The sequence below is a fragment of the Mastomys coucha genome, unplaced genomic scaffold, assembly GCF_008632895.1.
Source record: "Mastomys coucha isolate ucsf_1 unplaced genomic scaffold, UCSF_Mcou_1 pScaffold6, whole genome shotgun sequence".
NCBI lineage: Eukaryota > Metazoa > Chordata > Mammalia > Rodentia > Muridae > Mastomys > Mastomys coucha.
In genome coordinates, this window is record NW_022196912.1 from 10,340,085 (window position 1) to 10,354,354 (window position 14,270).

General features: G+C 53.0%; 1 protein-coding gene and 1 long non-coding RNA gene across 2 annotated transcripts; one reads left to right on the forward strand and one right to left on the reverse strand.

Annotated features, from left to right (window-relative positions):
* Positions 1-755: 755 nt before the first annotated feature.
* Positions 756-10,715, reverse strand: Pkdcc (protein kinase domain containing, cytoplasmic). The gene is made up of 7 exons (XM_031356645.1): positions 9,890-10,715; positions 5,707-5,829; positions 4,572-4,843; positions 3,876-3,955; positions 3,538-3,642; positions 1,794-1,967; positions 756-1,583 (listed from the first exon to the last, which is right to left on the reverse strand). Exons 1-7 carry the CDS (start codon positions 10,505-10,507, stop codon positions 1,498-1,500), a joined length of 1,458 nt encoding a protein of 485 aa, XP_031212505.1. The 5' UTR covers positions 10,508-10,715; the 3' UTR covers positions 756-1,497.
* A 980-nt stretch (positions 10,716-11,695) lies between these two features.
* On the forward strand, positions 11,696-12,833 carry LOC116080331. Its single transcript, XR_004114402.1, has 2 exons — positions 11,696-11,835; positions 12,529-12,833. It is a non-coding gene; the product is annotated as an uncharacterized LOC116080331 (long non-coding RNA).
* The last annotated feature ends 1,437 nt before the right edge of the window (positions 12,834-14,270 follow it).

Here is a 14,270-nt window from a genome sequence, read left to right on the forward strand (position 1 = left end):
TCCAGCCACTCCAGGTTGCGAATGTGTTTCTCTCAAGTTTGCAGGACTAAGTGTGGTCACTTCTGTCCTCAGAAAGTTGTAGGGCAAGGTGTACTAGTTTGAGGGGAAAACTGTCCCTTCAGCTACCTGGGTGAATCTTTCTGAAAAGATTCTATGCCTTGGCTTGTTGCAATCTCAGAATAAGGACGAGTTCTCCAGCCTGACTCCTCTTCCCCTTTCTCTCCCCAATCCCGTCTTATCATTTTAGCTTTAGTCCATGTGCTCCTGCTAGATTGTTCTTGCTAAATCCAGAAAACTGAAGCTTGTTCTTCCAAAGAGCCTTCTTTCTCTTCACTCTCTATGTGTTTCTTGCTTAAGAAAGGACCTAAAAAAGAAACCTGCCTATGAACTTGTGCTGGACAGTAGAGATCACAGGGACAGGCACACAGGCAAAGCCTGTGGGTTGCTTGACTAACTCCTTCTTCCTTAATCATTTCTCCATCAGGTAACTGAGATGGCCAATATCCTACTATGGGGATGATACTCTTGGGCTAAGGCTTTGTGCACAGAAAGTCAAAATGTGTTAAAGCAAGAACCTCCTTGAGGGGAAGGGATCCACCCTCACCTCTGCTCAGGATAGGCATCATGGGCAACGAGAGAGCCTAGAAACCCGCCATTGAGCGCCTTCCTCCGTCAGACACACACCACCAGCCAAGCACCACAGGCACAACTGGGGCTGAGCAACAATCTTCTCAAGAACTGATGACCAAGGGGAGTATTTGTCACAGAACATTTTATTAATCGATTCATTTTTTTTTTTTACAAAAATAAACAATTTAATGAACAAGAAGTACAAAAGCTTCTGGATATGCAAACTCCAGGAGGGGGAGAGCCTGGTTTCGGCTGCTTGGTGGCTTTCACTGAAAGCAAATGAGGCAGAAAGGCCTCGACCCTACCCCACCCCAGGTCCTGGCTCAAATGCAATCTGCTCCTCCATTCTAGTCTTGGCTCATATGGACGAGTGCACGCTGCCCATGACTCCGGGGCTGGCCTAGGAGCCACCGCTAGGGAGAGGCCAGAGAGAGCCTTCCTAGTGCTGGTTCACTCACATCTCAGCATCCCCCCCACCCCCCACTCTCATTTGGAGCTGAGCTGAGAGAACACTCTGTAACTGACTGTCCCCATGCAGCTCCTGCCCACAGTGGCTTATGCAGCAGCACAGTGTTCTGGCTACATTCTCAAACCATGAATGCAGTAATGGGGCTGCCCACAAGACTGTCCCAGTTAAGACCAGCCTGAGCCCTGCTCACAGCCCACAGCTCCAGAAAGGCAATCAGATCCCAACCAGGCTGGGACCAAAGCTGGCAAACTCACATTTTAACATTTTGCATATTGCACGTTTGTTCTGATCACATCGGTTGCTCTGAGACGTTAGCTTCATCTGCAGGGGTTCCCAGGTGGTATGCAAGTCATGCCTGCAGCAGGCAAGCCCAGCTGGTCAGCTGAGCCTACAACCAGTCAACCAGGGGCCTTCACATATGTGGTCTTGCCGGCATCAGGGACTACTTGGTTCCATCCAGTCTTAAAAAAGACCAGCTTCCGACCTAGGGGCAGAGATAAAAGTTTACAGATCTGAATAATTTTCTTCTTAGAGGCAAGGTTACTTTCTATAAAGTGGCTGACTTGAGGGACATAGCCATATAGCTATACCTATCACCATCTCTGCCTGCCCTCTGGCTTTTCTGAGGTGGAGCCTTAACACCTTTCGGAGAAGTACAGCCACTCTTTTGAGATACCCCTTCCCTCTAGCTCACCTGTCCAGGTGGTCTGGTTGGTGACCACAAAGGCATGACATTGAGCATGGCTCTCACAGACGTCTACAGCCTCAGCCAGGTTGAACACAGACAGGAGGCAGCCACCATGGTGGTAGGATGGCCAGCAGCGATAGTCTTCCTGTGTGATGGTACTGTCTGGGATGCGCTGGTACTCTAAGAGTTAAAGGGAAGAGAGTGAGAACTGTGTGCCAGGTGAGGGCTGAGGACCACTCTGTGAATAGGAATTGCAAGATTCATTTGCTAGATGAAAGATGACATCCAGGCCAGCACACCCAGCCTGGAAATGAAGGCAGCCAGAGCTGTTCAAGCTCACATGACAGCCAGGCAGACTTGGATTTGAAGACATGCACATCTCTTAGATTTAAGGCCACGTAGCTAGTATCAACAGCATAGGACAATATGGGGCATATGTGGGCCAGGCACGTACTCAGAGATACCAGCTGTCTATGCTAGGCTCGGAGCTTAGGGCATTTCAGACATTTAGAAAAGGGCTTCTCAAATATCGTGGTACTTATGAATTTCCATGCAGTATTACTGTAATGCAGATACTGATTTGGGAAGGCCTGGGGTGGGACCTGAGGATTCCTGACTAGATTCCAGTCCTGTTCATGTGTTGCAAGGGTTCAGAGCCCCTCAGACATACTTGGTCCTGACTTTGGGGAGAGGCCAGCTAAGTTTCTAAGAGACCTGGGACCCCAGTAAAGGAGTTTGAGGTTAAGAAGCATGTAGATTAACACAAAATGCCACAATGCAGGCTTCAAGGGTTTGAGAAGTGCTGAGACCTCCCTGTGGTTCAGAGCCCCAGAGGCTCAGTGAGTGCAGAGGCTGAGAGGTGGGCCTCTGGCTCACTGGTCTTTACCACTGCCCTAGGAGCCCCAGCTGCTGACTGATAGATAATGCAGAGGCTCTGGGCCTCTGGCCACCCCACCTTCCTGCCTCCTTCTCCTGCCAGGGACTAGACCAAAGTCCAGGCAGGGTTGCCTGTGATTTATGGCCCCATAAACAGAGTCCTCAGGGACAGAGCCAGCCATTGTTCACCTCGTTAAACTTTATTTACAGGGCTAACGAGGGCTCCCCCACCCCTAAGGCTGGTCAGGCCTCCTTGAAAACGAGGCTACCCACCCCTTGCCCCCTCAACCAGGCTAAACCCTTAGGCTTCTGTAGAGGGACCACTGCCCATAACAGTAGCTATCTCCCCCCCTCCCCCGGGGACAAGTGGCTTCTTGGCTGGTTTCAGAGTAGGCTACCCGGTCCTCCGACTGCCCGCATGCCCCAGGAGTGCAGTGGAAGGGAAGAGAGGCAGATGTGTATTGTGATCCAGCTGTGCAACAGGAACTGTGATAATTGCTTTTACACACCTTGTTGGCTATTTAATCCCCATAAGAAATTTTGCTAGATGAATTATTTTGAACCCAATTCACAGTTGAGGAAAACGAGGCCCCAGGGGTAAGTCATATAGCCAGCTCCTGGAGGGGTTTGAAGCCATTCTTAGAGGGTGTCAGTGCTCACCCAACTGCTCAAGGCAAATGCTAGATGTTTTAGGTCCAGTCAGAGGCAGGACTTGAAAGTGAAGTGTGACCCCATGTGAGCTCCGAGAGTGGCCTTTGGAGACAAGAGTCTCAGAAGAAAGGGTAAGCCATAGCCCAGTGGGTGGAGGTCACTCACCCACTTTGAATCCTGCTCCCACCTGCCCTGTCCCCAGGTTCCTGTCCTAGTCACTCACCAGCCCCGCTGCCTGTAGAGTTCTGCAGGTACTTCCCACTCCGGAACAGGTGCAGCACGGTCTCTAGCTGGGCCAGGGTCTCATCCACCCCCCAGGCGAGCTCTCCTGCAAAGCGCAGCATAGTTATCACTACAGGCCCCGCCCCTGGCTCCTCCCATGGGAAGCCAGCTACTTTCCTTCCTGAAGCTAAGACTTGATGGCTAAGGAGGGTCCTTACCACAGAATACTATCTTAGAATAGAATGGGTCCTAGACCTTGCATGTTCCAGGGTCATTCTTGTCCCCATTTCTGATAGGGCAGGGGCAGGTGATGAGATGTGGGTGGGTCCTGAGGTTTACCTGTGGCATTGACGATGGTATCCAGGAGAGGTCTGAGGGAAGGCGGGGCACTATGTGGCAGGAGGTATGTGAAGAAGAACCTGTGGCAGAGAGGAAGCAGGGGCTCAGGGGCCCAGCCCTTGGAACTACATCTGTTCCCTTTCACTTCCATTAGTGATAGATGTCAATGTGGCCTGGGAGGATCCTCACCCAGGGACCAGGCATGCCTATACCACTCAGCCGTGAGGCATGGGGTTAGGCCTACACCACTCAGCCGTGAGGCATGGGGTTAGGCTCAGTTGTGACTACAACTAATTTCAGACCAAACTGGGACCAGAGGTCCCTTTCTCTACCCGTCCTCATCTTCCAGGCCACACTGTCCTCCATCTGACCCTGGCAGTGGAACAGCCCCATAGTTGGGGCTTCTCAGCCATGAGGAGCTTTGTAAAGGTCAAGAGCTAGGCTGGAGAAGGCACATGCCAGTCCTGGCAGTCCCAGGTCCTGAATGTGACACTATTTTAAGAAGCCTCCAGCTGCCCCCCTAACCTAGCTCTCCTCAGCACTCTCTATTTTTAGCTTCATGGCCACATTTGATCCTGACTGGGCCCCTAATGCTCAACGTGTCAAAGCTATTCTCCCTGGTTGGCCTTCTCCCCACCACGAGGATGTTCCCCCACCAGTCCCCTTGGCTGGAGTGCCTGCACGTGTGGTCATCACCTGTAAGCATTGTAGAGGTTCCGCTTCTCATTCATGCCCTCGCACCAGCCCTGGGCCGAGCAGGGCAGGCTGAAGTTCCTGGCTGGAAACTCTAGAATGCAGTCAGCACCACTAGTACATGGTGTCTCCTCCACGCGGGCATCATCCAGGTCCGTCACCTTCAGCTCCCCATCCACCAGCACGAACTGCCGAGGGCGGAAGTCAAGCAGAGTGACAGAGCCCAGAGGGGAGTGGGCAAGGTGGTGGAGGAGGCGGCCAAGGCTGAGGCAGATCTGAGGGTAGACATATAGGTTGGGTCAGGCCTGTTGGACTCACAGGGTCTTAGCTTGGAGGTTGGCCTTTCTTTTTTCTGGTCCCAGGGCATTGTAAAGGTCATTGACCTCCAACTGACCCTTGGCTGGACTAACTATTAGGAGAGAGATAGCAACAGGAACTTGGGCATAGCAAATCACTTTCCTTAAGCCACACCTTGAATGTGGCCTCAGTTCAGTGAATGGAACTAGGGTAGTGGCTCTCAACCTCCCTAATCCTGCAACCCTTTAATACAGTTCATGTTGTGGTGACCCCCAATCAGGAAATTATTTTTCATTGTTACTTTGTAACTATAATTTTGCTACTGTTATGAATCATAATGTAAATCTGATATGTAGGATATCTGCTATGCAATCCCTGTGAAATGGGTCTTTTGATCCCCAAAGGGGTTTTGAACCTCAGGTTGAGAGGAAGCATCCAAATGTGTGTAAGGTTATTTATTTGTGATCCCAGGAAACTGGTTTGCCTATACCAGCTGTGTAAAAGGTGTGCGTGTGTGCATGTGTGTGTAGGCATATATTTGCATGTCTGTCCACACACCTGTGCACACTTGCCCTCGTGAACACCTATGTGTGTACACTCACTCACATGAATGTGCGCATATGCTATGGAGAGCAGGGAGAACAGCAGAAACACAAAAGGCCAGGATCCTCTGTCCTGTTCTTTTTTTAACCCTTTGGCCCACGGCCGAGCCAGTATGTGCTCCTCCCTCCTCCCCCTCCCTCCTTCCCTGGCTGAGGAGTTTAGGCTGCTCTGAGAGGTTGCCTTCTAAGGCAGAACCATCCCCACAAAAGCCCAAGCCTGAACCCTCCTCTCTGCTTACTCGGAACCGATCCTCCCAGGAAGTCTGCAACAGCTGGATCATCTCCACAGGGGCGCCCAGCTCTGTGATGGTGGTCAGTGTGTCCGGGATGTCCTCACTGTCCTGGTAGCAATAGCCATAGAGCTGGGGGATATCCAGGGCAGATCATTAGGTCACAGGGTAGAGGCAGGGACAGAGAAAGATTGGGCTACCGGATGCCCTGCCCTCTGTCCTTGATGATGTCCCTCTGCCTTTGCTTTAGCTCAAGCCAGTGGAGAACAGAGCTGCTTGGGAAGTTTGGCCTCTGTTCCTGAAGCCTTAGCTTTTACTGGCTTGGCGACATCAGTCCTTCACCCTTTGTTAATCAGGCAGTTGGGCAGGCTTAGCCACCATGTACCTACCAGGCACTGTGCTAAATGTTTTATGTGCTTAATCCAGTTCTTAATTTTAAACTTCATTTTAATGTACTATTATTGTGGCATGTATGGTATGATTGAGTATGTGCACTGAAGTCAGAGGGCAACTCTCAGAGGTCAGTTTTCTCCTTTCGCTGTGTGTTCTAGGGAGGGAATGCTTGGTGGCATGCACGTTTACCTACTGAGTTAGCATCAGGCTTGGTGGCACGCACGTTTACCTACTGAGTTAGCTTGCTAGTCTTTTCGATTCTTAAAAATTACCCTGGTGGCATGTGGCTAGAGCCACTATGCCTGATTTTGGTGTGGGGAAGTTGATTCAAGCGAGGTTCAATAGGTTATACAGCTAATAAACACAGAGCTGGGATTCAAATGGATGTCCCCAGGATTTCACAATCTGGTGTTTCTGCTAATACATGGCTCATCAAATGATTATCTGGGTCCCTTCCCTCCCACAATCTGTGTGGATTTCTCTACCATCTCAACTCTCTAAAGCCGAGAGGCCCATCTGGTGTTCTTCGCATATGTGTATAGGCAACATACACGGGAGATCCAATGAGAGGCGTTCTCAGGGAAGGTCTGCGTCAGAGTGTGACAAGTTGCTAAGCACTCTTTCCTCACCCTGGGGAAGGTCCCTGGTACCACCCGACCAGGCAGGGACAGTCTGAAATATTAACACCCACTTCAGCATTCTCCTAGGATGGCCTGCTTCTCAGTGTTTCTCTGAACACACTGCATAGCTCTGGCTCACAATGGCCGCCAAACAGCCAGCACCCTATGGAGCAGGGGCACAAAGGCTGAGTTGTCCAAGCCCTACAAGGGAAAGTGAAGATCTCTGTGGAGGAGGGTTGCGATGGAGGACAAGGAGCCCGTGGCCTAAATGTGCTGTACACAGCAGCTCCTCTTGCCAGCATCCTCCCCAGCTGCCCTGCTTGCCCCCAGCACCCATGCTCCTCCCAGAAGCTCCAATCCTGTCCCACCAGAGAAGCTAGAGTCAGTCTTAGTCTACCAGATTACCTGGGCTGTGCCTTGAGGGACCAGGGGCCAACCTGGGGAACCCTCTTTCTCTCTCCCTCCATATCCCCAGTCAGGCCGGGGAAGCTCCAGACTCAGGATGGACTTTGGGGAAGGTAAAGAGAGCAGCCCTGAGGCCTGGTTCTCATTTGCTTGCTCCAGTGTGAGCCTTTGTGGGAAACTTCTGAAGGTTATTAAACACCCGGAGGTCGTTAAATGCACTATTAACGAGGTATTAATCAACACCCCCCAGGAAAAAAATAAAAAGACACCATTAACCCCACCACCACCACCAGGAAGCATGAAGCTGAGGACTGCAGTTGTATGTATCTTTTGTTCTTTTTGGGAAGAGAAGTTCAGTCTGGCATGGTTAGAATCTGCAGCCCAGGCTGGCCTGGTGAGGTCCCAGGATGACTGGGGGCTGGGGGGAGGGAAGACTCCTATACTTTTTGACCCTGAGCACCAGAGGCATCTATCCTGGGAGGAAGAATGTATGTGGAGGATAAAGAGGGTCCAAAAGACAGAAAGATCCCCAGGTGACCAGAGTCTGTGCTGGGAAAGACACAGTGGGCCTCCACAGCTACCTTGTATTCACTAACAGAGCCACAGTGTAATTTCAGGCTGTCTAGAGAGGGAGAAAGAGCCTCAGGAGTCCTATACTAAAGTCCTCTGGCTCTTCCCTAGTTCAGCAAACAGTCAAGTGGTTTTGAAATTTTAAATGATTAGGAGGTATTAAAACAACCTGATGTCTAGTTCCTGGCATATGCAGCTTTGAGCAGGAAGACCCACTGCAGGCTGCACTGGCCACAGAAGCAGCCTTAAGTGAAGAAGCCAAAAGGGACATTGCCTGCTAGTCAGAGAATAAATGAGAGGATCTCATCCTCAAAGCTGTCCCTAAGACATACTAGGGACTTCCACTTTCCCTAGGACCCTGAATACTTCTGTCCTAGAGGCGTCAGCTCCAGCCTCAGACTGGAAGACTCAAACAAGTCTGAGAGATGCCACGCTGGAAAGGGCATAGGTGAGACACGCTCCCTTGTAATGTCTTGTCTTTCTCTGGTGCCCTCATTACTAGGGGACAACATTACAGACAAGGATCACTCTGTGGGTCTGGTTGTGGGTGTAGTCGGAAACTTGTGGAAATGCTTGGTGAGGCCATCAAGGTAGGAGTCCCTATGGCTAGGAAGGCCTCATGAATGTCAAACCTGTCCTGAGAAATGGCCTTGAACAATTAATAAACAGTGAATGCCCCCGCTAAGTCACTTGGTCAAGGCCTCTCCATCCCCTCAGAATCTGGTTGGAACCTCACAGTTTCCAGAAAGTTCCCAAGAACCCAGAAGAGGAAAAGAAAACAAGATCCTCCCAGTTGGAATGGCCACGTAACCAGCCGCTCACTCCCTTAAGCTCCAGTCAGTGTTAGCCATGCAGCCAGACTGTTAGCTATGTAGCCAGACATAAACACACACAATGGGTGTTTGGGACCAATGCAGGGCCTAGGACCTTGACAGAACTTGTCACAAGAGTCTGGCCAGGACTGGGGGTGGGAGGACATTAGTTCTAGGGAGACTTGGAGCCACCGAGAATACAAGTAGTGTTCTGGCTTCTTTATTCTATGTGGCCCAGGATCCCTCCAGGCCTGGGGCCCCCTTCTCAGTGCTGAGGAAAGAAAGGGTGGACTGCTGTGATTTTGGTCAGCTCTTTGGGTATAGAAAAGTGAATCTGAGGGGCTGAGGTAGGTGGTATGGACAGCTGGGGGGGTGGTCTGCACACACTTATGTCACCAGCCAAGAGCAGTCAGGGTTCCATTTCAATCACCTCACACATATGCACAGAGAGTAAGTAGTCAGTCTTAGCCAAGGCAGAGACCTCAGAGAGGGGAAGTGGGTTGTGTTTGGATGGTGGTGGCATTGTGAAGGTCTGCTCTAAATGCAACCTTGGATGGACGAGGTGTGTGTGTGGGGGGGCATCTTTCCTGCCTGTGTCCCCAGTGAACAAGGATAGAGTTTCTCACTAGGAAAGTATGCCTCTGGCTTTTTGAACCATCTAGTCTCTTGGCTAAGCACACTCAGAAGAGTGTGGTATTCATACTGGCAGCGCTTGAGGCTTCTGGCCTAAGTAAGACCCTGAGGCCTCCCCCGTGGTTTAGCTGGACCCACTCAAAGTTCCAGGGAAGCCCTTGCTCACTTCTGGGAAAGGCTGTATATTTTCTGGCCTCTTTTATCCCTTCCAAGGGCCTGTGAGCAGAGTGAGAAATGAGGGTCTCCCTGAGGATCAAGTCAGATCCATGGTTTCTTTTCAGCCCCTCCCATACCCACTAAGGCTTAACACCACCTCCAAAGCCAGACATGTCGCTGGACTTTGAAAGAAGTGTGTTTCAGGCTCTACCAATATGGGGGAACCTATTTCTGCATCTGGGATGCCGACTAAGGCTGAATGTTGGAGTTGGACTCGAGGTTACTATGACTGGAGATAATACTCTGGTGTTCAACTGCCAGCTTTAGCCAGCTGCAGGGTCCTCTGTGGTCACAACTCCTAATCACTGCCTTATCACTAGTTTGGGACCCTTCTTGTCCTTTCCTCTGTCTTTAAGGGATGTGTGTAAGCTGGTACAGTGTTCTACCCAAAGAGTGAGAGAGCAGGGTGGTGCTTCCCTAATCTGGGTTCTGCATCTAGCTGCAACTGGGCAGTCTTTGACGCCCTGTGACTTACTCTGTAAGACCAAGGAGTCTTTCAGAGCGGCCAGCCAGCCCCCTCATCCCGGAACCCCACTGTCGTACCTGCAGCACGTTGGGGTGCCTCAGCCGCTCCAGCAGCACCATCTCCTTGAGCAGCTTGTGGGCCGCCAAGCGATAGCAGCCCCTTCGCGCCCCGAACTCGCGCACGCAGCTGCCCAGATCGTGGCCGCTGAAGTCCACTGCTTTAAGCGCCACCGCGGCGCCGCCGGGCAGGCGGACCCGGTACACAGCCTTAGTGTAGCCTGAGCCCACGTACTGCGCGCCAGACACGTTGCGGAGCGCGGCGCAGCCTAGGCGCGGGCCCGGGCCGGGAGCAGGGGGCCAGCCCGGAGCGCCGTCGGGCGGGGGCCGGACCTGCGGGGGCCGGGGACGCTGCAGGCCCGGCCCGCCCGGAGCCAGGTCCATCAGGCGCCGCCGCTCTGGCCGGCCGGCTCCGGGCCCCGGCCCCCCTCGGGAATAGCGCTGCACCTCCTCGTAGCGCTCCCGGATCTGCCGGGCCAGCTCCCCACGGCCCCCGCGACGGCCCGGGGCTGCGGAGGACCCCGGGGACTGGCCTGGCCGCGGAGGCTCCGAGCCCGGTGCGAAGAGCACGTTGAGTACGGAGCCCAGCAGGAAGGAGGCGCAGAAACCAGCGGCCACGGCCGCCCGCCGGCGCCGCATCGCTCCCCTCCCCCCCGCCGGCCGCGCGCTGCTCCCCGGCCCCGGCCCCGGGAGGCTCAGGCTCCGAGGCGACTCGGCTTCGCGCCGCGCCGGCCCCCTGCCCAGCCCGCGCGCATGGCCCGGGCAGCCCCGACCCCGGCCCCCGGCGGGCGGCACATCGGCCTGACACTTGCCTCCCTCCCACCCTGCCCCCGCCGCTTATAAGGCCCGGAGCCACCCCCGCGCCCGCCCCTCCGTCAGCGCCTCCCCGCGCCCGGCGGAGCCAGTCCTCGGCACCGCCCCCTCTGGCCGCCCAGGCCGGCCTTCCCCGCTGACTGACAGCGGGACCTCCTCCCGCGGCCAGCCTGGCCTGGGAAGCGGCGCGGAGGCGGCTCCGGCCCTGCCCGGCGCGCGGCCCCCGAGCTCAGGCCGGGGGAGCGGGGAAGGGGGCGGCGGCGCGCAGGGCTTCCAAGCCGGAGGCCAGGGTGGATAACGGGACCCGGGAGGCCGAAAGTGGAGCGGGCCGGCGGGGTGCGGGGAGCTGGAGGGGCGAGGCCGGCGGGTAACGGGCTCCGAGGGGCAAGCTGCCAAGGCCCGGGTGCGGGGATCTCCAGGGTGCACACTGCCTCCTGGGGGCCTTGGGGCTGCTGTGCGGTGCGCAGGGGCTCCTCCCACTGCGGGCGAGGCTGCCCTAGGACAGTCTGGGTTCAGGGTGTGAAGGGCGGCGGTCTGGGAGGCTGCCCGGCACCTGCGAGAGCGCGAGGGGTGGGGACTGTGGTCTCAGCGTTAATCACGAGGTTTCGGAAGAGTTCTTTTCAACTGTCTTCTACCAGAACATTCTGATTTTCCTGGTCCCTGAATCCCCACGTCTCGGCAACCCAGCTCCACCCCCATCCCCGAGAACCTCGATCTTTGACCCGCCAGTAGGGGGTCGGAACCGTACACAGCTAGTGCATTAGTGTCCACACACGTCTGTCTGTGGAATGTCTGCATCCGCATGTCCTGAAGGGGCTACTGTGTCCTAGGAAGGGAGTGAGTGTGTGCCCTGTATGTAACTTGGTGTTGACTCCATCAGAACTTCTGGTCCCTCCTCCTCCCTCCCTGATTGCATCATTAGTGCTAATTGAGGAGCTTTCACACGCCAGTGAATTAGCTGTTTGGAGTGAGCTCCCCCCCTCCTGCGAGATAAGCCGCTGCCCCTCCCCCTCGTGGCTCTCCTCTTCCCTAGGGCCCTGGAACTGTCCACCGAGGTCGTCTCACTTCCTCAGGCTCCCTCCTGCTTTCCTCTGGGCAGGAAAAAGAATCTCTCTTCCTGCAGTGTCATGGATTCGGCTAGGAGAAAGTTTAGGGTAAAGTTTGGGGGCTGGGGGAAGAGTCCAGAACCTCCTTTCTTTTCTAAGGGGTTTCTAGCAGGAGAGGTTTTCTCTTAAGAGGGCTCCTATTCCTGTCGAACTCAGGGAGGGTCTCTGCGATTAGAAAGGGAATAAAACTTGTGACTAGTTCTTTTGAAAGTGGAAGAGGAGGGGGTAAACTTCTTAAGTCCAGCCTGTGATCGCACTGAGGTAGGCCTTCTGGCTCTAACTTCTTGGTCCCCTAAAACTCAGAAAGTGGGGACCATGCTGACTTATTAGTCATGGGAAAGGCAGGTTGAAGGAAGCCATGATTCTCCCTGAGAGATTTGGGTGGGTTTGATGTAGTCTGTTCTATAGGTCTGTTCCTGTTTAAGCTGCTCCGCCCAGCTCTGGCCCATAGCTGCCGGGAGGGGGGGGGGGTTCTGAGCAGATGCCCTCCCCAGCCCTCACACCAGATGTCTTTGGTCTAATTAACTGTGCTGGGAAAACCAACCTGGGTTTGTAAACATAGCTACTGGCTAAAGTCAACAGGGAACAGAAGCAAACAGTCCCCTTACACTGAGCCTCATCTAGACTCAGCACCCCAGGGAAGAGGGGGAGCTGGGCGGGTCAGATGCCCTGGCCCATAGATGAGTCAAAGAAAGACTGTCTGCTTGGGTGACCACAACATGACTGTCATTTCCTTGCCAGTTCTGCAGTGTCTACTCAAGAAGTGTGAGGACCAGCTACCATGCCCAGGATAAGTCTGACTTCTGGCAGTTTCACCTTAGATGGCTGCACAACCCAATGTTGTGTATGTGTGTGGCATATTTCTTGAAAAGCTTTCTTCGGATCCTCTGCATGTGCATGTCTTGAAGAAGCGTCCATGAGGAGGATTTGGCATAGCGAGCAAACAGCTCAGAGTTGGTGAATATAATGTGAACATTGTTAACTTCATTACACATCATGTAGGTATTATAATAACATGTTCTGAAATTAGATAATTATTACTATGATATCTCTGCCAAGCTTTGGTGTTTCTGTTATGGTTTGAAAGTTCAGTGTACAACAGGGCCAGAGAAATAGGCACAAATGTTCATATGGTGCATACCCAGAACCCTGAAAGCAGGAGCCTTTCATAGAGAAACACAGAGAAACAACGACCCTTCAATTGGCTCACATTTACTGTTTCCCTCAGCCCCCAGTGAGACACACAGACATAGTCAGATGCAGAAATAGGATTTTTGCTCCTAAAAGAAAGAGACCAGACCTTTGAACCAATCAGAGTTTCTGAACTGACAGACTTTAACCAGTTTTTGATTGTTTGCCTCTGTGTGTGTATGCCACCCAGAAAGAGGGGTTGTTTCAAAGAACTGGAAAACAGGAACACTGTGCAATCCTACTGTTTCCTCATCTGTTTGCCCAGCCACTCAAAGAAAGAAAGGCTAGGCAGGGCCCACACCACAGCCTGGGCCTCACAGGCCAGTGTCCAGCTCAGGGCCCACACCACAGCCTGGGCCTCACAGGCCTGTGTCCAGCTCAGCACTGGTGCTGTTTTCTCAACACAGCTTCAGACAGCAGTGTCATCTTGTTCCCACTCTTTTACTAGATGCCTCACCACACACAGGAGCCTTCAGACCAGCATTGGCTCAATTAGACTTGCTATGTTTTCTCTCTTTCCCTTTCTTCCCAATTCCACACACTAGTCAGGACACCAGTGCGTGGGAAGGAGGCAGCTGGCCTAGACTCTAAAAGGTCACCTTTTCTGGAAAATGTTTCCTAAGTAATTTCTTTCTTCAGGACAGCAGATCCTCCTGGCTTGCCCGCATTGAAGAAGTCTGTTCCTTTCAACCTAGGTCCCTAACACCTCTGTTGGAGAATTGCTTTCCTCTTGAAATAACTGAGGGATGAACAGAATTGGTAATTCCGGCTTCCACTAGCCCTCCATGCAGCCTGGCACCCCAACTCTCTATCACCCAGAAGAAAGACACACCCCAGCCTGAGGCAGATGCTGCCTCCTGGCCAGCCTCCACCTTCCTGAAGTGCCTTCTCCCAGTCCTTCAGTCCTTTCCTTTTTCTCAGCTGTGTGTGTAAGATTTTACAGAAAGTAAAATCTGGAGACAATACTTCCATAACCAGGGTACGCAGGACCCTGGAGGGTGTATTCTTAGAATTCTGTGGCTGTAGATTTCCTTTAAGAAAATGTACCGAATCCCTTGCTCAGGTCTAGGAAAGGTTGCATGAAGAACTCTGGATTTGGAGTAATGTCCCAGTTGACATTCTATAGTGAAGGTAGTCAACCCTTCTCTTTTTAGGGTAAGTCCTCCGTATGTGTAATACAGCCTTAATTATAGCAAACAGACATATTTGCCATGTTAGACAATGTGCTTGTCTGCAATTCTTCAAGGCAGAAGCAGCTTTGGCTCCTTTACCCCTGGTTTTCCACTGGAGAA

Bases quoted from the DNA above. Each gene is read 5' to 3' on its own strand.
- Pkdcc (XM_031356645.1), bottom strand. From the start codon at position 10,507: ATGCGGCGCCGGCGGGCGGCCGTGGCCGCTGGTTTCTGCGCCTCCTTC. The intron at 3,643-3,875 runs GTAAACCTCAGG...TGCGCTTTGCAG, and splicing joins TACCATCGTCAATGCCACAG to GAGAGCTCGCCTGGGGGGTG. The intron at 1,584-1,793 runs GTGAGCTAGAGG...CTCTGCCCCTAG, and splicing joins CAACCAGACCACCTGGACAG to GTCGGAAGCTGGTCTTTTTT.